The 27,743-nt window shown below is 53.1% G+C and overlaps 1 protein-coding gene across 4 annotated transcripts; it reads left to right on the top strand.

The window, feature by feature from the left end:
- The first annotated feature begins 164 nt into the window (after positions 1 to 164).
- On the top strand, positions 165 to 27,538 carry PIP5K1A (phosphatidylinositol-4-phosphate 5-kinase type 1 alpha). Of its 4 annotated transcripts, none has more exons than XM_080368073.1 (16): positions 196 to 313; positions 6,988 to 7,029; positions 11,081 to 11,115; positions 11,884 to 11,973; positions 14,422 to 14,552; positions 14,939 to 15,056; positions 15,278 to 15,430; positions 16,659 to 16,958; positions 17,504 to 17,709; positions 18,349 to 18,432; positions 19,117 to 19,165; positions 19,570 to 19,654; positions 19,960 to 20,094; positions 20,828 to 20,936; positions 24,404 to 24,511; positions 25,023 to 27,538. In XM_080368073.1, the coding sequence occupies exons 1-15, from the start codon at positions 256 to 258 to the stop codon at positions 24,468 to 24,470; spliced, it is 1,662 nt and encodes a 553-aa protein (XP_080224199.1). In that variant the 5' UTR covers positions 196 to 255; the 3' UTR covers positions 24,471 to 24,511; positions 25,023 to 27,538. The 4 variants fall into 4 exon arrangements, with proteins under 4 accessions (XP_080224196.1, XP_080224199.1, XP_080224198.1 ...); XM_080368072.1 differs by having other exon boundaries at positions 200 to 313; positions 20,807 to 20,936; XM_080368071.1 differs by having other exon boundaries at positions 202 to 313; positions 20,807 to 20,936; positions 24,427 to 24,511.
- Positions 27,539 to 27,743: the final 205 nt, after the last annotated feature.

The raw sequence follows: 27,743 nt of genomic DNA, 5'->3' as shown, positions 1-27,743 counted from the left end.
ACCCCCGACCCGGGTGGTCGCGCCCGCGGGGGCGAATCCAAGTGGGACGGGGGACGGGGGGGGCAGCTGCCTGGCCTGCGCGTGCGCTCTGCGGGCCGGCGCCGCGTGTTCCCCTCCCCGGCCGGATGGTGCTGTCCGTGGGCGGGGCCCGGCGAGGAGGGGCGTGGCTTGGCGGGGGAGGGGCGGGGCCCGGCGGGGAGGGGCGCGGGCGCCGCGCGCGAGCCGGCGGCCGCCGCAGGAGGAGGGAGATCCAAGATGGCGGCGGCGGGGCCCGAGTCGGGGGGCAGCAGCGGCAGCAGCGGAGGCCTGGCGGGTACGGGGCCGGGCCTGGCGCCGGCGGAGGGCCGGGGGGGGTTCCTCGGGGGCCGGGGGGAGCGGGGCTGGGGGTGCCGAGGGGTTCCTGGTGGTGAGGGGGGCTCTGTGGGGTTGGGGGGGGGGCTCTGAGGGGCGGGGGGGTGAGGGGCTTTGAAGGCCGGGGAGGCGCGAGGGGCGTGGGGGTGTGGGGCTGAGGCGGGCTCTCGGGGGGCGCGGGGGTGGGAGGTCTGTGAGGTGCGTGGGGCTGGGTGTGTGCAGGAAGGGGCTCTGGGCCTGGGCCGGGCCCTGCGTGGGGCTGGGGAGTGGGCTCGCCCGTGGGGCTGGGCTCACCCGTGGGGCTGGGGGGTGGGCACACCCGTGGGGCGAGCGTGGGAGGGGGCGCGGCGAAGCTGGGCTCTCTGGATGGTTGTGGGCCAAGGCCTGAGCAGGGTGGGCTTCGTGGGGCTGGGCTGGGGGCCTTGGGGTTGAGCTTCCCCTGGGGTTGGTGGGCGCAGGGCTGACCTTTTCCAGGGGAGGAGGCCGCAGGTTGTGGCGAGGACCCTCCGGGCATGAATAAGGGGCTCAGGGGGGCTTGAAACCCCCCTACAGAAGGGTGGGGTGGGAGGGGAGGGGGCTGTGGGGAGGGGGCTGGTTACCTTAGATGGGGTGCAGAGGGGCTGGTGCCAGGGGAAACTTGACTGTCCACTCCCTGGTGTTTGCAGACCCTGAGCCATGAGTCAGGCTGCCAGCTTTGGGGTGGCAGCGGGTCCCGGGGCCACGGGCTCGGCTGCTGGGGGGTAGGGGGGTGGGGGGAGCCGAAACGGGGTCCTTTAGTCAGGACCCTGCCCGAGAGAGGGGAGGAGAGCATCTCCCTGGCGGAGGCACCCTCTTCTCTGCTGCATCTGGTGTTGGGCAAGGCGAAGGTGGTTCATCGAAGCCATTTGGCACCTGTGGGAGGCAAGATACTGTGGGAACATAAACATCTTCTGGTTAGATTTGTTTTGATGACTAAAACCCGAGCCAGTCAGAGTCAAGGGAAAGGTCTCCCAAGTCCTCTGATGGCCGAGAATGGCTCTTGCTCCGCTGATTGAAAACGCGAGCCGAAGCAGAAATACGCAGGATTGGGGCTGGGCAGAGTCCTTGTTCCCACAGAGGGATGGTAACGAGGGGTATAAACCTCGTCTGGGATAAACCGGGGCACTTCTGGTCCCTAAACCTGCAATTCTGCCTCCTCACGGCGTTTCACAGGTCTGGCAGCGTTCTTGGGGGAGTCCAGAGCCATATTCCCCTTCCCTCCTTCCCTGGAGGCTCCAGACCAGCTTCTTGACACTACTTTATGGCCTAGAAACCAAAATGACTTTCTCAAAGCCTTGAAATTTGGGTTTGGCAAGATCCAGCCACCCTTCCTGGGCTTCTCTGGTAGAAAGTGACCAGACTCTTTATTATAATGTAATGTGCTGAAGCTTCCCAGTCAGTGTGGCAGCACTTGTCACCCAAGTCACAGGCGGGAAAGAAGCTGCAGGCAAACTCGTGGCTGGACCTTGACTTCATCTGCTGCTCTCGCAGTGTTGGTGCTTTGCACTTTAACCCTCGCTGCCCGCTACCCTACCCCACTTCTCTCTCAGAAGTATTTAGGGGCAGATCACTGAGCACCACCGTAAAATAAATTAATTATTGCTGCGGTGCTGATGGAGTGTCCTCTAGCGAGGATGTCTGTATGTGCTTGATGTTCTGGCCTCTTGGCTGCGTCCTTTGGGCAGTTCTGAAGACAGAACGTTCACCGCACCTGCTCTGTCTTTGCTCATCGTGTGAGTAGGCACGGGGGAAGTTGTACCTGTTGGTCTGATAAAGCCAGTTTTGCGAGGAAGAGGAGAGTGCTTTGGTCTTTATTGGCTGTGGCAGCGGTGGTGCCTCAGCACAGGGCTGAGTGACCAGGGGCAAGACCTCTGGGTCTTTTTCTCTTGCTTTGAGGCTTCCTTTGAGATCTTGATCTTCTCCCATGCTCGCCCGTCTTCGGAGCTGGGAAGGAGGAGCCAGCTTCCGAAAGCTTGAAGGGTTTTGAGAGCATTACTTAAGAGAAAATATGCAAGTACACAAGTAAATCTCTTCTCTCTTCCTGGTGGAATAATTGCTATTGTTTGCTTCTCCGGCTAGCGAGGTGTTGGCTAACGCGCATTTCCCACAGGATTTGAATTCTGGTTGTGACAGAGCCTCTGCCGCGTGACGTGTGCGATACGTGATGCGCATTCACCTCGGCTGATCCCTGACGGCGCAGGCTTTAAACCTCTGAATTCATCCCCACCTCCAGGAGACTCGGGGCTTCTCTGGGGGCTTGTCCTCTGCTCCAGACAGCGTTTGGGCTTTGGCAAGGACCTTTGGGTAGGACCTGGTTCCTCCTGGAAAGAACAGGTCGAGCTGGGAACGATGAGAGCTGTAAGCCAAGGAGAGCGATCCTGAAATGGGTGCTGGAAGGGCTCAGATGCTGGAGGAGCAGCTCCACACAAGGCAGGGGACAAGAAGAGGCCGGTTTTTATTTTGAATGCAAGGCTTTGCTCTGCTCCACGGTAAACCTTAAACCACCTGAAGCCTGGCTGTGGCTTTTTGGGCCACTGTCACCCTCGGTGGTCCATGGTGTGGTTTGTCCCGGGGGACCATTACTGGGTTACTGGTGTCTCCCGGTGTAGATACAGGGGTAACAAGGATGATTTTGAAGTCCTTCCCGGTCCAGGCAGGCAGTGGTTTCCCCCCCTCTCTGCCCTGATGCCTATTTAACTCTCTGGCAAAACACCCAGCGAGGTTTTCTTAACTTTGCTGCTTTCACTTTGAAGCAACATGTGCCAGAGAATGCTGCCGTGGGATTTCAGTTGTTTGGGCCTTTGCGCATTGGGTGCTGCGGCTGCTTTATAATTACAGGTCCGAGGGAGCTGAGTTCATTGTCACCCTGGCTTCAGGCTCCTCCCTGGAGTCCACAGACAAAAGAATTGCTCTCAAAATGGCTTGGTCACTTCTGGGTGCAGGAAACTCTTCTCGACTGTGAGCTGAGAGCGGGGTCCTGAACTGCTTAGCCCTTAATATAGGTGTAAAATGCCCAGAAAGTCTTGCCCCACTGCCCCCAAATTCCTGCAAGAGGGACAAAGCTTTCTTGATTGCACCTCACCGAGACTGAGCGCGCAGGAGGGAAGATGAGTTTATTATACAGAAACATCTGAATGGCTCATCATCCTCAAGCTTAAAATAGGACCGTCAAATGACTCCGAGTCCTGTCTCTGTTATAAAAAAAAAATAAAAATCTCTCTTCTTCCCAACCGTCAGCTGTGAAAGAAATGTCCGTGGGTGTCGCAGGTTAGCGTCGTCAGCCGGGTCCTGCCGCCCAAACTCGCTGTCCCTTTTGGTGCCGTGGGAGTTGTGGTGCCCGCCCCAGTGCGGGGCAAAGCTCCTTCTCTTTAAGATGGAGACAAAAGACCACCCTTGGAGGAACAAAGGTGGGAGCCAGCTTGTCTAAATACTTGACAGATTTCGTCTGTTGGAGGGAAGCTTGTCTGGCAAAGTGGTAGCTAGAAACCGAGTGAGAATCGTGCGGTTTTGGGGGGACACTGATGACCTGGAGCACCATTTCCTGAATTATAACCCAATTTCCCTTTGGAAAGTAAAAGCTGCTCCTCCCTCCCTCCGGCTCTGCTGGGTATTGTTGAAAGGGGCCGCTTGGTGTTTTATTTCTCCTCCCCGCCACCCCTGTTAGCCCCGCAGGGTTGAAAAGCCTTTTTTTTGTTGTGTTTTTTTGAGACGGAGGTGAGTTAATGCTGGCTGTGCTGCTTTCCTCTGCTCACCCAGAGCTTCCTTCTCCGGGATCAGGGCTTCGCTTTCCCCCAGACGAGGTATCGTACTCCTTCTTGCCCCTTCTGGATTACCGTGTAGTAGCGGTGATTAAATGTATTATCTCACCGCGTCCCTGCGGACTTAGCTTTGTTTAAAAAGCAGAGTGCTCCCAGGGCAGAAAGATACTTTACATCTGACCTAAATCTTACTCTTCTGGGAAAGGATTGTTGATCTTCCCCCAAATTAAGAAGGTGGCGCAGCAGGCAGGATGCTAATTCTGCTTTCCCTGTTGCCAGCTCCCTCTGGGGTCGGTTTTGAGCAAGTCCCGCAACCGCTCAGCTGGAATAGGGGCTGTTGACACGCTTCCTTCCTGGGGCTTGGTGGTGTTTGCAGGGCGGGCTGGAAAGGGGACGCTTGGAGCGCCTCTTGTTAGGAACTGTTTCCCTGGAGTAGCTCCCGATAGCCGTAAAGCTGGACTTCAAATTCATCGACACCTGGGAAAACCCGGTGCCTTTGTGTTTCTTCAGTAGGTCTTGTCTGGGAGCAGGGATCGGCTTAGGTTTTAAATTATCGAAGTGTTTTGGTGGAAAGCAGGAGTAATGCAGAGCTGTAAAATCGTTGGTCTTCGGCCAGCGGTAGGATTCATTTTCAAATGGCAGAACCTTGCGCAAGTCCGATGCGCCAGAAGATGCTGCTGGAGGGAAGGAGGGTCTCCCCAGCTTTGCTAAGCAGGAGTTGCCATCAAAGGTTCCAGAAAGTGATCTTGTCCAAAATGCCTTCAGCAAAAATCAGTCTGCCCCCTCTTCTACTGGGAAACTTGAGCTAACCTCACCCCTCCTCCCGCCCCGAGGTCGTTTTGCTCTGAGCCATACGGAAAAGCAATAACGGGAATACTTGCTGGCCGCGCTAGCCCCTGCTCCTACATGCCTCGTTTCCAGCCTCTTCCCCAAAGCCGATGGTAGCTCTGCTGAACTTACTGATTTATTTTCTTTTAATTGTGATTTTTGCAGTTCCGTGCTGCTCTTTGGCTCCCAAGCAGTTCGGTAACGAGGACCGAAGGGTGTGCATGTCCACCCCACCTCGGAGCTGGTGTTTCTGGGGGAGCATGGGGCATGGCTCTGGCCAAAGGGCTGGCCTCGGGAGAGGGATGGCGGGGGATGAAATACGGCCAGGAGTCGGGAGCAGATGCTGGAAACTTCTTGCTCACTGTCCTTTTTGTCTTCAGAGTTTCCACCCTTTAGTCCTACCAGCCGCCTGCTGGTCCGTGGACAGTCTCCATCCTCTGCTGCTGAAAGCATCATGTAGCCGAGTCTCATTTATGTGACTCGGAAGACTTTTTTTATTTATTTCAAACCTTTCTCAGTGGAGAGAGTAACTCGTTGTCAGTCAAGACGTATTCATGTTTCCGTGCAGATTTAGGCAGGGTTTTGTTTGTCGGTGCTCTTGTGACCACTGATCTTTGGTCAAGGTCTGCTGTGCTGACGAGACGCGAAGGAAAATGGGTTCCTTCCCAGCCCTGATGGAGTTATGTTGGTTTTGGGCTGGTGCTCCCAAATAACTAGCTGCCGTGAAGCACATCTTTTCCTGGAATAGCTGGGATAAGCCCCAGATGGTGGATCCAGGATTTCAGTGAGGTCAGGGCTTGGCTGCTGCTGTCAGCACTGGCTCCTGCTCATCCAGGTGGTGGAGGTGGAAGCCCAAAGCCCATCCTCTTTGGGATGTTCTCCTCTCCTCACCGTTGGTGAGCACCCCTTCTGCTCCCCTCGGCAGAAGGCAGAGTGAGTTGTGGTTTGTTACTTTTATTTTTTTATTGATTTCTGGATGTCCTGCCTGGCCTCAGCTCTCTCCTGGGTACTTAAAAAATACCTTGTGCGTGGAAACCTGTTCCTGATTCTGCCCCTGGCCTCTTGGATTAAAAAAATTGCTTTATTTCTCTGCGGCTGGGTGTGCTGACCTCTTCACAAATCACTTGGCAGCGTGCTGGTGAGGAGAGATTGAGGAAGGGTTTACTGTTTCTGCATGGCAGCGAGAAGTGGCTAGATAACGTTACCGAGATTGCATCTCCTCTCTCTTTCCCTGGGCCTTTTCCCAACGCGTCACCCGCTTGCCGGCACGGACACGTCAGCGGTATCCAGTGACTTTCAGGAGCGTCTCGTCCTGCGCCTCCATCAACAGGCTCCTCAAACAAGTGTAGGGGAGAGGGACGAGGATGTGCTAATCCGGGGTAGTAAAATCAGTCATGCGTACACCAGCTGCCGACCGCTAATGGCGCTGGGAAAGACAACCCGGACGGGAATCGGCGGCGCCGGAGCTCTTTAGAAACTGAATTCACGGGGCTCTCACGGCAGCTTTGGTGCCGTTGGTTTAATGTCCTGAATGTAATTTATCGGAACAGATCTACCGATGCAAAGGGTGTCAGGACGGTTGCTCACTGCTTGGCCTTCTGGCCAGGGTCAAGTGTTCCCTGGTGGTTTATCTTCCCCCGGAGGGCTGTGTTCTGCGCCGGCCGGCGCGGGCTGCCTGCGCTCCTGGCTTTGCTGCTATCTCCAGCTGCTGTGGCGAAGCGTTGCCTTGGACTTTTAGTTCGGGCCAGACTCGCGCAGTTTTTCGTAAGAGCTTCCTGAGAGAAGCCAATGAAATATTTAGGCTCTTACCTTCCACGGCCGTGGAAGAGGTTTTTATTGTGCGCGACTGTGGTGCCTGGCTCAGAAGTGGGTTTGCTGGCAAAATCTGGACCTTTCTTTTCACTCAGTGAAAACAGGATTTCCTTTTGTGTTTCTTTAACTTTCTTGGGGAAAGCATCACTCATTTCTTCAAGCAGCTGAAATAACAGTTCACTGTGACAACTGTGTAACCTTTTTGCTTTTCCTTATATAGATTTCAGCTTTTTGTGCTGCTCGGTGATGTCGTTTCGAAGAGGTAGATGTGTTGCGTGTATGTGCTTAAAAAAAGCATGGTTTCTTCCTCTCCTGTAACCAGCAGCAAAATGCCGTGTGACGTAACTTGTCTTGGCTTTTGAGGATCGACAGACTTGGTGGTTCCCCCCCACGTAAGCTGCTGCTGCTCTCAACAACAGCCGCCGTTTTGCTGAAGTGTGTTGTGTAAGCGCTCTCCTGACATCTAAACAGCTCCCCGCATCCGTGTGCGCACCAGCAGGATTGTTCCAGCGGGGCTTTTCTGCTTTGGTTTCTGCCTGGGTTGCACTTTGGAGAACAGAAATCTCGCTGCTGTTCCCATCCGTGGCCTTGGGCTGGGGGGGGACTGATCCCAACAGACTGCGGGGCTGGGGGGTTGAGGGGGGATTTGCAGGCAGAGAAAAAAAATGTGTTGGGGGGATGCCTGCGCGGACGGTGAGTTGGATGCGTCTGCAGAGGCTCCGAGGTGCTACACGTCCTCCGGGGGGTGTTTGTTGGGTCTAAGGCTTGGGGGCCACCACCTTGTGCACAGAAGCACTCTTCCCAGTGGTACCACTACCCGCGGGCAGAGTCCAGGTGAGGAAGGAGAACGTTCCCGTTTCTGAGCAGCAGAAGGACCTGTCTGGGGCAAACCCAGCTGCCCTTCTCGCCCCGGCCACTGGTTTGGCCGACACAAGCCCGCAGGCAGCAGCGGGAGCGGGGAGGCAGGGCAGTGCATGCTGGTGTGATGTGTCCTGGCGCTCGGCTTGCCCCACTCAGACGCTGGAGACTTGAGCTTGATGATGTGTTTGGGTGTGCTAACGTTTTCACTTTTTATTTTTGTCTAAAACATGAGGCATAGCTAAAATCTGTCTCAGCAGCTCTATTTAAAAATAGAGCGAAGTGGGTATTTGTCCTGGCTATCCCAAATTAATGTGCTTGTTTGCTAGATGAGATGAGCGAGGATCTGACCCGAATGACTTGTCACAAGCTCCTTCCACTGAAATATGTGTCCCAACCATTTGACCAGGTGCCATCACCACAACTTTTTAGCTTTTTTTCCCTAGCGTTTATGTCACGGTCGGTAAGAGTATACGTTCTGTTGCTGGCTGAAAATAATCCCGGACAGCTAAGGCTGGTGGAAGGCAGACAGCTATTTATTTAGGTTGATTCAGCTTCCAGTAAACAGCTCTGAGGAATGCTCTGAAATCACCCGTAGGGATTGCTCCTGGAATCATGAAAGAAAGAAAAAAAACAAAAACAAACCAAACAACTTTTTGGGACATTGCGAATTCATTTTTGAACAGGACTGATCTATTTCCTTTGGCCAGAATTAACTGTTGAGGGGATCTCGAGACATTTTTCCAGTTTATGGTCTGGTTCAGAATTAGGACCAATGAATTCTTCCGTTTTAAAGAGGTGTTTAAATAGAGCCAGGAATAGCAGCTGTTTTGAAATGATGTCATTTTGTTACATTGACGCTATTGAATTTAATACGTTCACTTCTCCAAGCAGTGCACACGCGTGCGACAACGCAAAACTGCCTTGACATAGCAATAAAGAGAGATGGAGAGAACTGGAGCGTTTTCCTATGGAAACCTCGGAGTTTTGTTCTCTGACCTCAGCTGGTAATTCTTTTGGTAGCCGAGAGAGCTTGTTTTTGCAGGAGGGTGTGTGATAGACCGAGCCGAGCAGACCTCCCCAGCCGCATGCTCATCCTCGCGCTCACACGTGAAGAAGCGTGGTGTTTTTTTTTTTTTTCCCCCCCTTGTCGTGGTCAAACAGGAATTACCTATTTCCCGATCGGCAGCGCAGTCGTTTGGAAACTAGCGGGAGGGAGGGAGGGGGAGCTTCCTGCTGCGGAAACTGGGTGTGCTGGGATGGGAGCGATGCTGCAACCGCGCCGACGCTCCGACCGCGGGCTGTGGCTTTCCCTGCTTGACTCACCCCTTCTTGTAACCGGCTTGATTGGGGGTAGGGGGGTGTTGTTGTCGCTTCCCAAATCGCTACGTGAACGGGCAAACCAAGACGCTCTGTGGTCTTGGGGTGGGGGGAGAAGGTGAAGCCAGGTCTCTGGTCGGTGCTGAGATGCTGCACATCTTCCTTAAAATCACGGTGGCACCTCGGGTGCAGATACCCCGTTGGGGGACGAGCCAGGCGCACCTGAGGGTGCTTAGCTCTTCCAGCCCAGGCTCCTCGGATATTCTGGCTTTTAACATGTGTGGCACGTGATTAAGGCAGCCGAGGGAAGATTCGCTGCTGGGTCCTCTGGCGAGAGAGCTTTAGTTAAGTCCTGGTGGAATACCGTTTTGCGCGGATGATTAAATATTAACACGATGACTCTCCAAGGTGATGAGGCTGGTAGTGCTGCTTCAGGGTTGCTTAAATCATGGGGCTTTCAGAGGTTTCGATTGACATCATTACAGATGCTTCCTTAAGAAAAAAAAAAAAAGCTTTAACTGCTCTTGAACAGGTGTTATATCGTGATGCCGGGGATGTTTCCTCCGTCCCTGTGCCCTGATGGATCTCTGCAAGTTCAAAAGCCTTGTGACAGGGTGATGGAGTTGAGCTTTACTGGTTTCATCGTAAGACGTTAAGTGACAGAAGCCACCTCCGAGCTGGAGATGCTCCCAAATCTGGGCTGGTGGTGAGGGGAAGAGGGAAGCGATGGGAGAGGTGGAGACGGGCGGCTGGCTCCAAAGAGCACCGAGCGTGCAGGGGGAGGAGGAGGAGGAGGAGGTGGAGGAGGAGGGCTGGCTGTGAGAAACTTCAAATGCAAAAACTGGAGCTTGTCAGGGCAAACTTTCTTTTCTTTAAAGGAGATGAGAGGGGGTGGGAAGGCGGTTGGAGCCGGTCGTTCTGCGCTGGCTTTGTTTAGCTAAGAGCGTTTGTCACAGATTTTCTTCTTGTTTGCTTGTTTAATATGTATTGAAATGAGAACTTTGATCACTCGATAAGGGGATCAGAAGGCTGATGGATTTTGCTGTGAAGTACCTCTGTTCCTTTTGCTGAAATGCGGTTTTTGTAGAGCTGTAGCGCTTGATGAAATCACAGCGTGAGGCTTTACACTGCCTGTAACAGGCGAGCAGAAGGGGCTTCTCTGCTGAGCGAGTGGTGGGTGGACCCAGTACCGCTGCAAGGATTAGATGTTGTAATGCTTAATCTGGTAAAACAATTACTGGATGTCGGGGGAAGCAACCCTCTGCTTGCTCCGTGGTGCGATGAGGGTGTTGCTTTTGGGCGGGGGTGGTTTTGTAAGGCTGTGGTCATGGCTCCTGTGTAAAAAAAAAAAAAATTCAGTTGCTGTGTCTGAAGCAGAAAGAAAAACAAAATGAAAGAGCTTGTCTGCTTTTCTGGGCTGGAGGCAGAAAGCACATCACTATTTTATGCATTTGCTTGGCAGGGGCAGCGTCCCTGTCCTGAGAGCTCTTGGCCTTGGCAGTGCTGGGCTCGAGCTGGCTGGTGGCTTTGTGGTGTAGACAGACATCGTGGAGGGGCGATGTCATCTAATTGCTTTTTTTTTTTTTTTTTTTCCCCTTCCTGCATCCAAAAAAATCCCAAAATGGGAATTCAGGCCTAAAAGATAGAAGTACATCACCTTGCAGATATTTGACAGCATGGTAGTTATGGAAATCCCTGGGCTTGGCTTTGAGTGGAAGGCTTGGCATTTTCAGCCTTTCAATAAAAGGTCCTGGAAATAATTTTAAGGTAAAGCGTGGTCAGCACATTACTGAAACGCTGCAGAGCACTTGGCCCTCCTGGTTCTGATAGGTGTCAGTAATCCATCAGCGATGTCCCCTCGGGAGGTGGTCCTGCCCCTCGGTGCAGGGGCACAGCGGACCCTGGCCGGCAGCTGACGCACAAGCTGAGCGTGGCTGTCGAGGGGTGAGCAGAAGAGCATTTCCTTGTGGCTTGACAAAAATTCTCTCTGCTGTAAGCGGAGAAGTTGGGGAAGAAATCAGCCGTGAGTCAGTGCTTTTTCAGATGCCTTAAAATGCTCGCAGTGTGTCAGGCTTTTTTTGGTGATGCATAATAATGATTAACCCTTTCTGAGCATGCCTTTATTCTTTTGGCAGGATCATCTACCTTCAAAAAATCACTCACCCCTGAGGTAAGTTTCTGACTGACAACCTGGTTTGTCCCCTGGCTGAGAGAATGCTTACATTTCACACTTGGCTGCTGTTTTCCCAACCCCGTTCAAGTCGGGGTAAGCCACGCAGCGGTAGGTACTGTAGGTGCAGGTACTCATTTGGGAAGTCAGGAGTATTTCTCCTTACCAAGGGATTCTCCAGCTTGTCCTGGAACTGAACAACTCTCGTGCCACCAAAACACGGCGCAGCTCTCCTGCTGTGAGCGAGGCGTTCAGCTCCTTTGGACTGAGAAACACCATTTAACAACTGCGTGTGTGAGACAGAAGACGATGAGTCAAGCGAGCTCTTGTGGCATGAATCAGAGTAGAATTTGCCACCTTCCTAAAATGTTTCCTCCAAGACTTGGCCTTGCTGGCAGAAATCGCAGCGATCAGCTGCAGCTGGCCCGGGCTTGCTTAGGGCTGATCTGTTTGTGATGATGGTGATTAGAAACAAGCAGACCCAGGTGGTCCGGCGTGAGGGCGTTTCTAATTAGGTGTCCAGCCTCAATCACACAGGAGTCAGTGGGTTCTTTGAAGGCATCTCAATGCTGTTGCTGTCCCAGAGGACAGCTGGTGCCGTGCCCTCCCTTTGCCCCACGCAGGGCTCGGGGGCATCAGCAGGGTGCACTGCACAGGCTCCATCTTTGAGAAGAGCAAAATTACGCCAGGTGGTTCTGGGCAGCCACCACCCTCTGGGACATGGGGTTTTACAGCTGTGGTCCTGACGGTCTTTTACTCCAATCCTAGATGCCAGGTTCTTCTGGGCAGCCGGGCTCACAGACGATAAAGAAGGGGCACAGAGGAGTGGACTCCACGGGGGAGACTACCTATAAAAAGGTAAGTTGCCTCTCGCAGCGCTCGTTTGGCTGTTGTTCTTCTCTTCGCAAGGCAAGTGCCATCCGGAGCGGTAGCGTGTCTCACGAGGCTCGATGTTAGACTGCGGGCAACAGTGGTGACAGTTGCTGAAGATGATCTCAAAGGAAAGGAACCACAGGACTGTCTCTGCCCCTCTTCTGTAGTCTTCTGAAGAGGGGATTATTTTTAAACTTTGCCCGTTAGCAACGCTTCCTAGGCCCCTTCTGGCTTGCTGGGTGCTTGCTGTGCTCTTGGGGCACAATAGTTTCTATAGATCTTGTGGCATTACTGGAATTTGCTTTACAAAGGGGAGATTGTTTGGGATTTTGAAAAAGCCTGTAAATGTGGGTATTTTGTGGATGCTACTTCCCGTTTGTTGGACTTCATCAGGCTGGGCCAACTCCCTCTAAAGTGCTGGCATCTGGGATGTAGATTGAATGGGGAATGGCTCCGTGTGGGCATCGCACCGCTTTGTGGAAGCGAAGCTTCTGGTCTGGAATCTCCAACCCAGCTGTACCTCCATCTCTAGCAGGAACCAGAGGGGAAGGAATTGAAATGGTGTTTCTACGGCAGCCAGCTTTTGTTATACTGCCCTTTTTGAAACTGCTCGTGTCTTCGAGTGGGATCTGGCTTTCAGTTTCCCAGCAAGTTCAGAGGTAGGAGGTTAGATGGCAGTAACAGGAGAGAAAAGCAGGAGCCAATGGAAAATGCCTGAAATGTTTCTTTCAACGGTCCCAGAAGCCTGGTGGGACTGTGCATGGGATTTATCTGGGAATGAGACTAGCGGACAGCCTGTCTGTTTTCCACCCCCCTCTCTTCCAGAGGTGGTAAGCTGTTTTTTAAAATTCTTTGCCCTATAAAAGCGATTGTAAACAGGCAGTCAGCTGCTCAGCTGATGGTGCTGGCTAATAGGAGAGAAAAAATCCTTGTTCCTTGGCAACCTGGCCCCGTGGCTCTGTGTTCACAAACAAGGCGGCGTTGTGCACCCTGTTTGTAAGTTCTGTTTCCCAACAGCGAGAGTGTCCTGGAGGTTTAAGCAGGGCTAGGTGAGCTGAGTTGGTTTTCAAGCACCTTTAGTGTTTAAAGGGTAAGGAGGAAAAGCAGGGTCAGGGTCCTCCTCCTTCCCCATCTAATACTGGAGTAAATAGCTGACGCAAACAGGTAGCTGAGGTACAAAAGGACATTGTCACAGGATGGTCAGGGTTGGAAGGGACCTCTGGAGATCATCCGGTCCAACCTGATAACAGAAAACCAGTTCAGTGAGAGAAATGTTCCCGTTGGTTTTATGAGGCTTCATGGAGGATGCGTGTCTGGGGAAAATACTTGAGATGTTTGTCCCCCCAGATACTGCGGTGTCTTCTGTGCCAAATGCTTTGATCCGCAGTGATTTCTTGCATGTGGCAGGAGGCTGGGCTTTGTTTAGCTTCAGGAAACAAACATGAACTACTTGGCTCATGAGCCCTGGATCTTGTTCTGGGTCCAGTTGCTTTATCCAGAAGCCAAGTGAAATGTCGGTGAGCTGCAGTGCACAAATCCAGCCTGCACCTGCTCTGCAGCCTCAACATTTCCAGCAGGCTTTACAGCAGAGCTCATATCTGCGTGCTCCGGAAACTGACCGGCTGGGTAGTGTCGGGGTGCTGAGCAGACCTCAGCTCGGCTGTCCTGGACCAGGCAGCCCGCGGCACGAGCTGGGCTGAAGCGCGTCTCAGTGGTCTGAGATGAGGTCATGTGTGTCGTAGACAGAGGAGGACTCTTGGTGTGAGTAGCAGTTCCAAGAACACAGTCCTACATTGTTCTGGGGCAGTCAGTGCAGAGGCTGCAGGGCTGGGATTCATGTCTTGCTCCTTGTTTAAAGATGACTGTCGGCTCCTTAGGGTTGAGGAGCCATGACCTGGCGGGAGAGGCAGACGGAGGGGTGCGTAGCACCAACAGAAGCGTGCGTTGTGTGCTGGCCATGCCTGCCTTCTGCTGTAGGAGACCTGAGTCTGCCCAAGCTGGGGAAGGGCAAGCTTCAAAGCCTATAGCTCCAAGACCGAGGTGACAAGAAGTTTGTAGGGGCGGTAGATAATCTGTCCCTGGATATCTTCCCCCTCTGACTGATGAGTGCTGTGGGAGGATGAAATGGCATTCAGTTCTTTTAAGGACCAGCTGGATGTTGATTCCAGTTCATGTCCTTTACTGCTCGACCACCCAGAGTGCAAGGATGAAGCAAGATGCTGTCAGGGATGTAGGGATCTTCCCAGGTGTTCCCATCTCCAAGGTGATGTTAGTCAATGAGAAAGAAATGATGAGGCTGCAGCCAGAAGGTGTAAAATACCCCAGCTAACAGTGCTGTTTTAAACCGGGGGCTCTCTTCTCTTTAACCCCTTTCATTCCTATTTCCACTCTGCTGCTCCATGTTGTCTTAACTCGTTTTCTCTGCCCCTGCAGACTACATCATCTGCCTTGAAAGGTGCCATTCAGCTCGGCATTACACACACAGTTGGAAGCTTGAGCACCAAACCCGAAAGAGATGTTCTCATGCAAGATTTCTACGTAGTAGAAAGTATTTTCTTCCCAAGGTCAGTGTTTGTTTCCTTCCCTCTGTGGCACTTTGGCAGTGAGCAGCAGCATCAGTTCCTAACCCTGCTTGTTTGCACACGAGGGAGCTGTGGCCAGCCAGGACAGCTGGGTGCAGGAGCGAGTGCGGGTCTCCTGAGCAGAGCCACTCAGCGCTGCTTGGAGAGCATCGCTGGCCTCTGCCTGCGACCCGCTTCTGAAGAACCCTGGCTCTTCCTTCCCTCTGTGTGCCCACCATCGGCCGCGTGAACCAAGGCTTGCTGTTGTGGGTGCTTTCTAGTCCTCCAGCGTGCTAGAAGCAACCATCCAGCAGGTGTTTGCTTTTAGGGCAGCTTCTTAAGAAATGTTGCAAATACAAATACCTGTGTGTGTGCTTCCCCTTGATCAGTGAAGGGAGCAACCTGACCCCAGCACATCACTACAACGACTTTCGGTTCAAAACCTACGCTCCAGTGGCCTTTCGCTATTTCCGGGAGCTGTTTGGGATCCGACCAGATGACTATCTGGTAAGTTGGCTGCAGTGGGTTCCCCTCGGTGGTGTGCTCTGTGGGGTGGGTGTTTGTCCTCTTCTCCCCCTCGGAGCTGTGGGTGCCGTCAGGCCCCGTGGCCAGCCCTGTAAGCACAGCAGTGGATGCTGCGTGTGACGCTGGGGTTTGCCGCTGTTAATGTTTAAGAGGAAGGACCTCCACGCTGAAGTTTCCTGTTTCTCTTGCCTTGTCCTCCTCAGTACTCGCTCTGCAACGAGCCACTCATTGAACTTTCAAACTCGGGGGCCAGTGGATCCCTCTTCTATGTATCCAGTGACGATGAGTTTATCATCAAAACGGTTCAGCACAAAGAGGCCGAGTTCTTGCAGAAGCTGCTGCCTGGCTACTACATGGTGAGTCACTTGGGCAAGGCTTTCTCTGCGAGCTGGGGTAGGGTCCCCAGGACGCACGGTGTGACAGGGACTGCTGCGTGCCGCCTGCTAGACGCAAGTGGAAGTTGGGTCTGTGCCCCGGCTGAGTGGCACCTTCTCTCTCAACTGTCCAGTGCCTGAGGCAGTCGTGGGCTGACACAGGCTGCCGGGGTGTCACAAGCCTGGGTGCTGTGCTTGCACGTTGGGACTCGGACCCCTTTGGAGGGTCGCAGGCTGCTTCGTGACCAGCTGGGAGCTGTTCACCGCTTCCGTGCTGCGCAGCATCACGCCCGTGGTACTTTGTCTTGCAAAACTGTACTTGTGTTTGCCTTCTTAGGACTATGTTTGGTTCTGTCTGCGAAGATAAAGAGTTGAAGGACTCTGACTTTTAAGTTTCTGCATGTAGAAGCAGCAGCAGCTTTGAGAGTAGAGGCATGTTAATTGTATGAAAGCAGCTCTAGCAAAAAAGGCCGCTTCAGTTGTGGAGCAGAATCAGATCCCACCCTGAACACGACGTGCATGTGATCTGACTCTCGTGTTTGTGTCCAACCTGGCCTTTACAAGCCTCCACTGTGAAATGGAATTTAACTGCGAGATAGTCTTGCCGTACAGAAGTGCCTTAGGACTTTTGATGCTGTTGGGGTCACTGGCTGAATTCCTTAAACTGCTTCTGAACCCACAAATCTAGGGGAAGGTGGCGGAGGCCACCCCATGGCAGGAGGGTTGGAACTAGGTGGTCTCTAAAGTCCCTTCTAACCCAGACCATCCTATGACTATGATTCTGTGAAATGTTTTTGCTGTGGTTATAGCCCAGAAACACATTGATTTTCTTCAAAACTCTGTCTAGTGCCTTCTGCAGCCATGAGAGCCTCGATCCCTCTCTGTCCTGACGTATTTAGCTTGACCTAAGTGCCAAATTTAAAAAGGCTTACTAAGCACAAGATCTTCCTTTGCTCTGAAGCCTCCCCAGCTTAGCTTCTGGGTGCATGAGCAGTAAACTCCTTCCTTCCTACGATCTCCCTGACCCGTTCAGCTTTGCAGAGAGGTTATTAACGACCGTAAGCATCACCTGTCTCTTCCCTGTGTTCACCTGCCCTTGTCTCTTAGCTGCTTTGGCCATGGCTTTGAGTCATTTCAGTAGAGAAGCGCAGGGATTCTGAATAGCCAGGATGGCTTTGAAGGTGTTCCTGTGTCTTTGCAAATGTTTCAGAATTTGAACCAGAACCCAAGGACGCTGCTGCCAAAGTTCTACGGCTTGTACTGTGTCCAGGCCGGAGGCAAAAACATTCGCATTGTTGTGATGAACAACCTCCTGCCGCGCTCTGTCAAAATGCACCTGAAATACGACCTGAAGGGCTCCACCTACAAACGCCGAGCATCCCAGAAGGAGCGAGAGAAGGTCTTCCCAACGTACAAGGACTTGGATTTTATGCAGGACATTCCTGATGGCCTCTTCTTGGACTCTGACATGTATAATGCTCTGTGCAAAACGTTACAGAGAGACTGTTTGGTGAGTGGAAGGTGAAGGGTGGTGGGGAGAGATCTTTTCTGAGCCTTTCCCACGGAAAGGAGATGGCAGCTGCCACCTTGTAGCTTCTGCCTGTTGACTTGGAGAACCTGGTTCTTTTGGTGGTGGTTTGGACAAGAAGCGGGACCCGGACCCCGGTTTCCTTCCAGCCTGAATTAAACCCAGTGCTGTCTCTCGAGGTGGAGGAAGCACCCTCTGCCCAGGCTGAGCTCTGGGAGCAGGGCAGGATTGGAAGGAGGGGTGGGATGCTTCGCTTGAGGCCGGTCTCAAGTTGGGCGGCTGTGCAGAAGTCAGCGTTCTCCCCTGACTTGGGTCCCCGGCTGCACAGGAGCACCACCGGTGCTTTCCTCTGACTCCCTTTGGCGACTGTCGATGAGCTGACGGTGCGCAGGCGGCAGATTAAAAGCCGTCCCCTGCGTGCGCTGGGGGTCCGGGCAGACATGCTGACTGCGCTTCGGAAAGTGTCTGCTTTGACAGTTTCCCTGGGCTTGCGATTCTGAACGAGCCTTTGTTGATTTTCCGCCCAGGTCCTGCAGAGCTTTAAAATCATGGATTACAGCTTGCTTGTGGCAATCCATAACATCGATCTGGCGCAGCGAGAGCATGCGATGGCAGACGGGACGTCCCAGACCGATACGCGACGACCCGCCGCCCAGAAGGCCCTCTACTCCACAGCCATGGAGTCCATCCAGGGAGAGGCGCGGCGGGGGGGCACCATAGAAACAGATGACCAGTGAGTCTGTGTCAGTGTGGCTCTTCCCGGGAAGTTCTGCCAGGAGCGAGGGGCAAAGCCCAAGCTTGGCTAATGGGAAGCTTAATTTGGGTGCAGGCTGGGCTCTACAGGCTTGCTGTCACACTGGGTGGAGAGCTCTTGGTATCAAGTCTTGTGCTTTCCTCTTTGATTTCCCTTCCTCAATATACAAAAGACTTTCTCGCCTTCCAGGTGGCATTTGAGAGTTCTCTGCCTGCCAGTTATCAGCAGCTTCAAGTAGTTCCTTCCCTCCATCTGGAAGAGGCATAGTGAGCGTTTGTTAGGTCAGACGAAATGCTGATAAAGTCCAGCTGCCACCTTAGTGTGGGGGTAGCAGATGCTCTTTACTTGCTTGGTATCTTCTCATGCACGAGTCGGGGTTAACCCTGATCTTCAATAGAAGTGTCATACGGATGGAAAAGAGGATCGATTCTCAGGAGGTTTAGCTAATTTACCGAAAAAGCGTTTTGCTCTGACCTCCTCGGTTTGTTAGCTGAGCAGTAGGTGCGTCCGGTATGTTGACATGTGTTCAGTAGTTGGCGTAACATTCAGCCCGCGCTAGGCTGCGTGAGAGGAGTGGGCTGCGAGGATGCCCTTTCACGTTTGTGTCCTGTCCTCTAGGATGGGAGGCATTCCAGCCCGCAACGCGAAGGGGGAGAGGCTGCTGCTCTACATCGGCATCATTGACGTGTTGCAGTCCTACAGGTAAGAGACATTTAAGAGTGGCTCTGTGCTGCCGAAGGGTGAAGACTTTACAGCATTGTCTGCCCCCATCTGGTTGTCAAGGTTGGCTTTCAAGGAATAGTTAAGGCACAAATAAACTTTTTTTTAATTTACCACTTCCTATTTTCTGGTCAGGCATGTTGGGATCAATTCCTGCGTCTTGCTTACTGTATTTGCTTCAAATTTCCAGAATAGACGTACTCTTCAGAGGCTGTTTTGGTGTGCCGTGGTGGTTGTACGCAGGCACTGTGCAGGAAGTGGCGAGGAAAAAACAAGCGGTGGCTTAAAATGGCCATAACCACTTAACACCTATAAAATAAAAAATAGCTGTAGGGCTTACCTTTTCCTCGGTTTATAGTAAAACGCAATGTGCAGAAGGTTGCAATGACATTTAACAGAGACTTTACCTACATAAGTTAACTACTCTTGATAATTACGCTTGTGAAACTCTTCCCCTGGGAGAGTGAACTGTGCAGTCAGCCCCGGTGTCTGTGGAACACTCTTAGAAAAATGGGGCCATGAAGAGAACCCGGAGCCAACGCAGCCTGCGTTCGGGGTGTGCTGGCTGCTGCTGTGCGAAGCCAGGCTGGGTACTGAGCAGGCACGATACGATACGGACAGTGGGGACTTGGTCTGAAAGCTGTTCTTACTTCTTTCTTTTGTCAGATTTGTCAAGAAGCTGGAGCACTCTTGGAAGGCCCTTGTACACGACGGGGTAGGTAGAAAAATAGCACTTTTAGACTTGTTTTGCAGTAATACTGGTGTCTTTTTAAGTTGTGCCCACTGTCCTTGCTCCTTCTTGGCTTAGGATCCTGGATTTCTATGGCGTGTGTGTGTTTGCCCTCATATTAATTTCTAAGTACTGTCAAAACTGTTGGCTTTGTTAGTGCTGGTCACCTACTTGTTCATTAACAAGTACTGATTGCTTTATACATAATGCCCACTGCTTGTAGCTAATCTGCTTTTCACGGCTGCTCGTGGGACTGACTGAGAATCCCCAACGATTCCCAGCCCAACAGCGTGTGGTTCAAGGCTTAACACCCTGAGAGAAGCTTGTGTTAACCTTGATCGCTTATTAATTCAAATTCACACGTTAACGTTTGTCCCTTGGATTTCTAGGACACTGTATCCGTGCACAGACCCAGCTTCTATGCTGAAAGGTTCCAACGGTTCATGTGCAACACAGCGTTCAAGAAAATACCATGTAAGTACCTCCACGCAGCGGTTCCCTTGGTGATTGCCGTGGTTTCTGGCTCCTTCCTGCTCAGTGCCTGTGGTCCAGGAAGGTGGACAGCAGCAGGCCAGAGCTTGAGGAAATCTGTTATGCTCTGTCACCTCTTCCTTCCTCCTATGTTGTTTTTGGCTCACAGATGCGATCTTGCAGGAATTGTTTCATCCATCAGCTTGTTCTTTCAGGGCACAGATCTTGTGTCAGACTCTGTCACTGGAAAGTCTTTTACTCCTTCCTGAACGCGTTAGAAAAGTGCTTTCTTGGTTTTTGTCTTTAAGTAAAGCCATCCCCTTCCAAGAAGAGCCGGTCTGGCACAGCGGTTCCTCGTCGGAGCTGTCAAGGAGTGCCTTCCCAGTCGCACATGTCCTGTGAGACAAAAGCACAAGTAATGACGGAGGCGGACATAGAGCAAGGTTGGTGCCTGGGCTTAAAAAAAAAAAACCAAAACAAAAAACCCCACATCAATCCTAGAGAAGTTATTTTTCAGCTTTTATTTGTCTAATTGAAGCTTGCTGCCTCCTGAGCTGTGCAGGACACCTCTGTGGTGTTCTGCGACCCTGCCAGGGGGTTGCCTCGTTTCTGGGACTGTGGGTGCAAGAAATCAGACGGGGCCAAAAACTCATATGCACCAGGTGGCCTTTGACGGCCCCACAAGGAAGCCTAGAGGAGCAGCGAGCCCGTAAAGGCTTGGCTGTGCCAGGCATTCTGGTGCAACACATGAAGGGCAGGTGGTAAAAACCAGTCAGGAGGGGACCAGGTGGTGAGGTGGAGAACAGTTAGCCCACGTGTCTTCGTGGGGTCCTTCAGCCTTGTCCAAGCATCCAGCGTGGACCTTGCTCCCCCCGGGAAGTGGCTGAGGCTGCGTGGCAGTCCCCTGTGCCCCTGCTCTCTTCCCCACAGCTTGTGCCCGTGGGGTTTGTGCCAGGGGAGAAGCTGGGCTGGGCAGTGGTGTGGAGGCTTGGACTTGGAACAGAGAATTGCCTGCAGGGCGAGTTCTTCAGTCTTTGGGTGTCTGAAATGTCTCGGGTAGGATTCAGCACAGATCCTGACCCCTGGCTAGTGTGGGAGCTCGTGCCACACGATCCCACTGGTGCTGGTGATGGAACAGTCTGTGCTTCAACTCAGGTTCCCACCTTGGTCGCCCAGATCTCCTGCCCAGGACCCTGCCGGTAGACGAAGCTAACAGCGATTCCATCGCCACGACCCTGTCCACTTCTTCCTTGGGCAGCGGAGGCCTCAACTCGCCCGCAAATAGGTAAGGCTCTGGCTGTTGCGGTGCATGGCAGACCAGTGACCCCTGCAAGTCCAGTTCGTGAGCAATGGGAGGACTTTGTGCTGCTTTATGGGTGTTTGGGGGTTGGGCATGCTTGTGGAACTACCTGTCTGAGTGGTCTGTGTTGTGGAGCAAGCCGAGCGCTGCCGGTTCGAGCATGTGCAAAGGGGGAGCGTTGTGTCCCCATTCCGACGGGCGGTCTGTTACAGGTGACGTGATCTTGCATCTTCTGCTTGGGCTGTCTTGGGGGTCCCAGTGGCTTTTAGTTCCTTGTATGTTCTGTATTTAATGGCTTTGTTCTGGAGCAGAGCTAATTGTGCCAATTAAAGTGAGTTGGTGAAAGTGTCATTGCCAAAATGGACGTGAAGAGCATTCACGCGATGGTGGGTGGTGCTGAAGATGACCTTCCCACTGCTCTTTTCAGAGGGTTGGGCTCACTTCCAAGTTACTGATTGGGGTAGCACTGAGCTCCGACAGCTCCTCGTGAAAGGAGGCTGCAGGATGCGTGCAGGTGCGGTTCTGAATGTCTCAGAAGCTGAAATGCATGGAGAGCCCCGAGGGAGCTGGTGGCTGCCTTTGAATGTTTCGTTTCTTGCTGAAGTGGTGAGAGTAGCAGGGACGAGGAGGAGCTGTGGTCAGAGGACGATCCCTTTCTAGAAGTTGTTCTGAGGTGTTAACTTCTCTTCCTGGAAGCGATCGGAAAGAGTCTTCCCCATTCCCAACCCTCTGCCTGCACAGTGGCACTGAGGGAAGTGCCTGCTCTCTCCCGAGCTGCAGGAGAACAAGACGCAATTGTAATTAACACCCCTTACTTCTGTAAAACATGGAAACCTCTTGGTAGGGGTCCTAAACCAGAGCTGCTCCTTTCCAGTACGTCAGTCGGCATGCCTGAGGTGTTCTTTTTACTGACTTAACTGCGGGTCTCTCTCCTTCAATCTTTACGTAGGTCAGTGGGCGTACAAGTGCATAAAGCTGACAGCTCAGCAAAGGATTTGACTAGAACAGCTCCTGGCATCTTCTTGTCTAGGTGAGGGCAGGAACCAGACTTTGCCTGAAAACCTTCTGTCTGGAGGGTGCGCTCAGGGAGGCTTACCCTGGGGTTTGGCCTCACGCTTGTTGTTGGCCAGCGGTTGCAGAGGTTCCATACCGCCAGTTCACTCCTAAAATGCAGCACCGTAACGCAGCGTGCCCCTGTGCTGAGGCTCAGCAGTCCCTAACGTGTCTGTCTGCTGTAAGGCTCAATGGTAAAACCTCTCGGGGTGCTGTCCTGCTTACCCCGCGTGGTGCTGGGCTCCCTTCCCGGTGCAAGCACAGGTTCTAGTAGGTAAGATCAAACCTGCTGCACCCTTGGGGCGAGTCCCAGGGGGTCCCCTGATGTGAAGCCTGATCTGTGTTCGCGCCTGGTACCTCTGGAGCGAAACACGCCGCTTGCTGTGCCGTGTGGGCACTCGAGCTTGTGGCTGCCTTTTGCCAACATCCCATAAACCGCTGTGCCAGTGCCAGAGGGCGGTAACGAAATCCAGGAGGGAGAACAGACCAGTGGTTTCCACTCTGCGGGGCCTTGGGATCTGAGCTGTCAACATCAGACTTGTTCTCGGAGGCTTCAATCCGCTTCTGTGACCTCAGGAGACATGTAAAACTCTGGGAACCCTCAGAAGGTTGAAAGCAGTTTGTGGATTGTTGATTTATAACAATGTAACTTGTTGAATGGATTTTAAAAGGTGTTTATTTTTTTGCTTGTTTCCTTCCTACAGAATCAGCTGGTCTAGCGCAGTGTTTACCACCCTTTGGGGGAGGTGACCTCTTAAATCTCTGTAGTCCTGTACAAAGGAGAGCGATCTCACCCAAAAACTCTCCATCTAGAGCTTCTGCCCTTCCCAGGGAGAGGGCAGGGTCTGGCCTGCTCCAGATCTGCCTTAGGAACACGAGCTCAGTCCTGCCATCCCTGCTGTGACAACCTCAGTCTCCTTTGCAGCACGGCCTCACATGGGCTGCAGAGATGTTGCCACGTGCTGCTGTGGCGTGCAGCCTGCCATGCCTGAGGCATGCTCCTGCTGGCGACCCGTGCGATGCCGTGCAGGCACAGGTGCCCTCACGATGCCGGGGTGCTGCTGGTCCTCAGCCCAGCGCTGTCATTAACCTCCGGCAGAAGTGTGCCGGTGCTGGGGACACCAGCGGCGTGTGCTGCTGGGAATAGAAGCTGGCATCCTGTGGCAAGGGGTTTCAGAGGGTGATCCCCTCCATTTGAGGGGGGCAGTTCTGTTTCCCCTCCCCAGCATCTCCCCCTCTTTTCATGGTGAAACAACACTAATTTAGTGGTGGACTTGGTAGCGTTAGGCTAATGGTTGGAACTTGACCTTAAGGGTCTTTTCCAATCTAACTGATCCCGATTCATCCTGCAGCCCTGTGTTATGGCAGTGCTGTTTTTAAGACAGACCTCAAGGGCTCTGTGCTGTAACCAGCACTGAGCATCTGCGCCGGTGGGAAGCAGTGAGAGGGCTTGGCTGGGAGAGCTGGGTGCAGGGTGTGAGGAGCTGTGCCTGCCTGGCGGGGATCCCCGTGTCTCTGCTCGGGTGTTGACCCAAGGCTGTTTGCATGGGGTGACCTGATGGCCAAACAGCTCGATGCATCCAGCACTCAAGCGACAGGCAATCGAATCCTCGCTAATTAAGGCAACCACTGCGGGCAGGCTGTGATGAGCCCCGGGTGTTAGTGCGGGAGGGCAGTGCTGAAACCTCCTCCGTGCGCCGGCGAGCCCTGAGGTGAGGGACACGCTCGGATGTGACTTCTTGCTCCGGGGGCCAGGAGGGAAGCTGTGGTCACCATATCCTCAGCGGTGCCCGAGCTGGGAATTGGAGTTCCTCAGCCAGCAGGTTGCAGCCTTCCAGTAGGATCGTGGGAGAAGTGGGGATATAACGGGTTATGGAGCTGAAGCCAGTCTCGTTCTGTGCCCTGCATTTTCTCTTTGGCAGTGTATGCTATCAGGCGCTCAGCGTGGCCACTTACGTATCCTGCTGTCAGGCTGCAGCTCGCACTCGGAGCATAAAAGGTTTATAAAAGGTTTGCTGGGGGCTTTTTCAAGCAAGGGTGCCTCTTGGAAGGGCTGAGACTCACGGGGCTGTGGCACTTCGTGGTTTCTTCGTCTCTGGACTGTTTTCACCCAGGACAATTTCTGTGTTGATGAGGTGCTTGAAGAGTTCTGCGAAGAGGTGCTGCTGCTTGGCTGGGCAAAAGATCCTTGTGTCTAATGTCTGAGGTCACATCAGATGAGGAGGGATGATTTTCTGGGTGGTGTTTTGGGTGCCTGCCCCAGCAGGGACCGTGTTGCCTGCGCCTCCACATTGAAGCTGCCTGGCAGATGTCTCCATGCCGTGCTGGGACGCTGTTTGCTGGGTCCAGCCCTGGAGACGTGGCTGATTGACAGCTCGCTTTTAAAAACTGCTTTACAGGTCTCCCCATTCTGTTTCCCCAGCGGTTCCCCAGGACCTTCCATACTGGAGCGCTCTGCAGAGCTGAGAGAGCAGCTAGAAGACCTGCAAGAAACCGAGATAAGCTTTGTGAGTACTTCCCTGTCGAGGAGGAAAAGAGCAGGGCTGGAGGTGGGTGAAGTGTGGGGGTTGTGTGGTCCCTGGCGGTGCTGGGAACACAGGCACCCAGGGGATGGCTGAGTCGACCAGAGCAGGAGCAGATGTTCTCCATCCCTGTCTGGTGCTGGGCACTGCTGGTGCCCTTGGTGATAATCTGCTGCTCCCGCCTGTGGTGAGATCGGCGGGAGGCGAAGCGGAGCCATGCCTCTCTCCTGAGGGCCCAGGGTGGGACTGATGGTGGAGATGAACCAGGGTGAAGCTGCCTAGGCACATCTCGCTGTCCCCGCGGTGGGTGATAAATCCTCACAGACCCTCCTGTTTTAATGTGGTGGTGGGGGTAAGCCTGAACTCAGCAGCCCTCTCCGCTCTGCCTCTCCAGGGTGGAGAAGGTTTAGGGAAAGATCAGGCAGGAGACTGACCTGCTGCTCTTCCTCGGAGGAAGGTTGGCCCCTCTCCAGCATCTCCTCTTTTCTCCTTGCAGTGAAGCCACACCGACGCCGCTGCGATGGAAGCAGATTGTTCTGTGCTCTGCGTGGTCTGTGGAGTCTGACAAACGTTCAGCCCCTGTTGCTGACTTTTTTTTTTTTTTTTTTTTGTTTAAAAAGTTATCTTATCTGGACAGAAACCTAAAAGCTGGAAGGCTGGGCTACACTTAGCGGGATAGTATTAACAAAGACCGAGCCAGCGCAGCTGAGCCTCGGACACCTGGAAGCCTCCTTGCAGCAGAGCCCACCACTGTGTCCCCGCTGTCCTCCTTCCTTTGAAGCCTGGCAGGAGCCAAGCTGGCTGTCGGGAGGAGGAGGAGGAACTGCTCTGCGTGGGCTGAAGCCCTCTGGAAAAGGGATCTGACTTTCAGGGAGTTAGCTGCTTCCAATGCTGACACCACAGACCGTGCGAGAAGGGCGACTCTTTGGAGTCACTGGGAGGGAAACGGGCCTTAGAGCCTCGTTGGGGCAGTTTGCGACAGAGCAATGTGGTTTTATTTTGTATTTTAAAAACGTTTTTAATTTAAATGTTTTCCTGTATTCAGTCCTATCACTTCTTTTTAGTCTGCAATATAGTAATTTTTTTGTTGTTAATGAATAGGGTTTTTTTTTTTCAGTGTTCCACCAGAAAGCATCCCATGTGAGAGGGGCAGGAAGGGGGAGCAGAGGCTGTGCTGACCATGGATGAGCTCCTCTCCCCCGCCAGCCACTCCTGGCTGCTGTACCCTCCTCTGTTCCCCACCTTGCATCGCCCCGAGACAGCGCTGAGGAGAGCTAGGTGCTGCGCTGCTCGGAGGACTTGGAATGTGCGAAGCTTTTCCGACATCAGGGAGGTTTTGGATTGCTTTGTGTCCCCTGGTTTTTAAACAAAGCCCTTTCGTCCCTTCCCCGCCAAGCAGGGAGTCGCAGGTGAAGGGAGATCTTTGTAAGGGGCACACTTTTTTAAAAGTATTTCTTAAGCAAATGGACCAAACCCAGCCTGCTCCGATCCCTTCGCCTGCCCTCTGTCATGCTGCGGGCGCCTCGTGCAGAATCCCTCCCGTTTTTATAGCTCGGCTCCCTTTTGATATCTTGCCTGTATCACGGTCGACACCGGTGCTGCCGGCGGCTGGAAACCGAGATTCCTACTGAAATGGGCCAGACATCTGCCTCCGCGCAAGGATGGGGCGTTTTGAGTCCGGTTTTAAACCAGATCATGAGCTGGAAGGGGAGGATCGTTCTGCTGCCGTCTCCCTGCGGTGCCGCTTGGCCCACGCCGGCTGCGGGCGCTTCTCTAGAGATCTCAGAGCAGATGTTGGACTGATGTTTATTTTCACTAAATGCTTTTTTTAAAGAAATGAAGTGACTCTTCCCCGTGTTCCTGGTGGGTTAGAATCCTCTCTTCTTTTTTATATATATATAAAAAAGTAATTTAAAGCTTGCCCTTGTGGTAGTGCAAGGGGTTTCTATACTAATTAGCAATGATTGCTAAGGAAACAAAGAATGTAGTGGTGTAGAAAGGGATTCTTTTTTTTTTTCAGTTGATGTTTCAGAGCCAAGTCTCTTCCCACCTTCCACTTCAACCTTTTAAAGTGGATGCGACACAAGCTAATATTTTTTTAAGAAAAAGCAATTTTTTTTTTTTGTAAATTCTATTACTTTTTTTTCCAAAATACCAAGCGGAATGGCCTTACTCCGGGTATCCGGATCCCCAGGGGGTTGGTGGAGCGTGAGGATGGTTGCTGTTCACAATTTGTTGGGTTCTCAAGGGCTCTCAAACCTTTCGGCACCGATTAACGTCGGGATGAGACCCATGAGCGGGAGGATCTGCTGGATCTTCCTCCTCTTCCTTGCCTGCGCCTCCAACTCCACCCGGCAGGTTACACTTTATAGCTGGAGTAACTGTCTATATTAGACACTTGTTCCTTAGCTTCCCTCCTAACCCGTATTTGTTTGTGTCTGTGTTTCTTTTTTTTTTTTTTTTCCCAGGAGGGAAGAAAACAAAAGTCTCAATTTTTTCCATGATTTAATATTTATGAAGTTGTATTTAAGTGGTGGGGTTTTTTTCTTTTCCTGGGGATAGTTACTCAGTGAGTAGGGAGGTGGGGGGGTGGCGTTTATATATTGACCTCTGCTTTGTAATGGGTTTTCAGAACTGCTTTTTTTTTGTGTGCGCGTGTTTCAAAGTGCCAGGCGATGACGGGTTTTCACCTCTAATTTTATTTTTTTTAAACACCTGAGCGGCTTTTCTCCAGTGCAGGGAGGGGACATCATTTCTCCGGCCCCACCGGGGAGCAGCTGCCGCCGCCTCGATGCCAGGCGGTGGGATGGAGCGTGGATGGACCCCTCGTGTCCTGGTGGGCCTCGGCGTCGCCGCTGTCACCGCCGGGACGGGCAGAGCTATGTCCCCCTCCCCGGGAGCAGCTCGTGCTGCGCGTGACCGTTGTCCTTTCGGCTCTGTAACGCTTGTGGCCTCATCCGCTGTTGGAACCACGCTGTGTGGGACGCGCAATACAGTGTGCTGCTGAACCTGCCCGTCTGCCTCCTCTGTCCGGGGGTCCCGGGGGGTGGGGGGGGTCCCGGGGGTGGGGGGTCTGCGGGGATCCCCGGGGCAAGGACCTGGTGGGGACTCCACGTTTCTTCCTCGTGATGGCGGTGGCGGAGGGAGGGGACAGTCCCCTGGGTGGTGGTGTTTTCTGGGCCTGGGCCCTGGGCCTGGTGCCACGCTCCCCGCCCCG

Source organism: Falco punctatus (assembly GCF_963210335.1).
Source record: "Falco punctatus genome assembly, chromosome: 18".
NCBI classification, from domain to species: Eukaryota; Metazoa; Chordata; class Aves; order Falconiformes; family Falconidae; genus Falco; species Falco punctatus.
This window is presented reverse-complemented; position numbering and strand designations above follow the sequence as displayed.

What these genes read in the sequence shown, in the direction of transcription:
- PIP5K1A (XM_080368070.1), top strand. Translation starts at nt 256, where the DNA reads ATGGCGGCGGCGGGGCCCGAGTCGGGGGGCAGCAGCGGCAGCAGCGGA. An exon ending in GGAGGCGGACATAGAGCAAG is followed by an intron (nt 20,095 to 20,806) that starts GTTGGTGCCTGG and finishes GCTTCAACTCAG; the next exon opens with GTTCCCACCTTGGTCGCCCA. An exon ending in GGAAAAGAGCAGGGCTGGAG is followed by an intron (nt 24,554 to 25,643) that starts GTGGGTGAAGTG and finishes TTTTTTTTTCAG; the next exon opens with TGTTCCACCAGAAAGCATCC.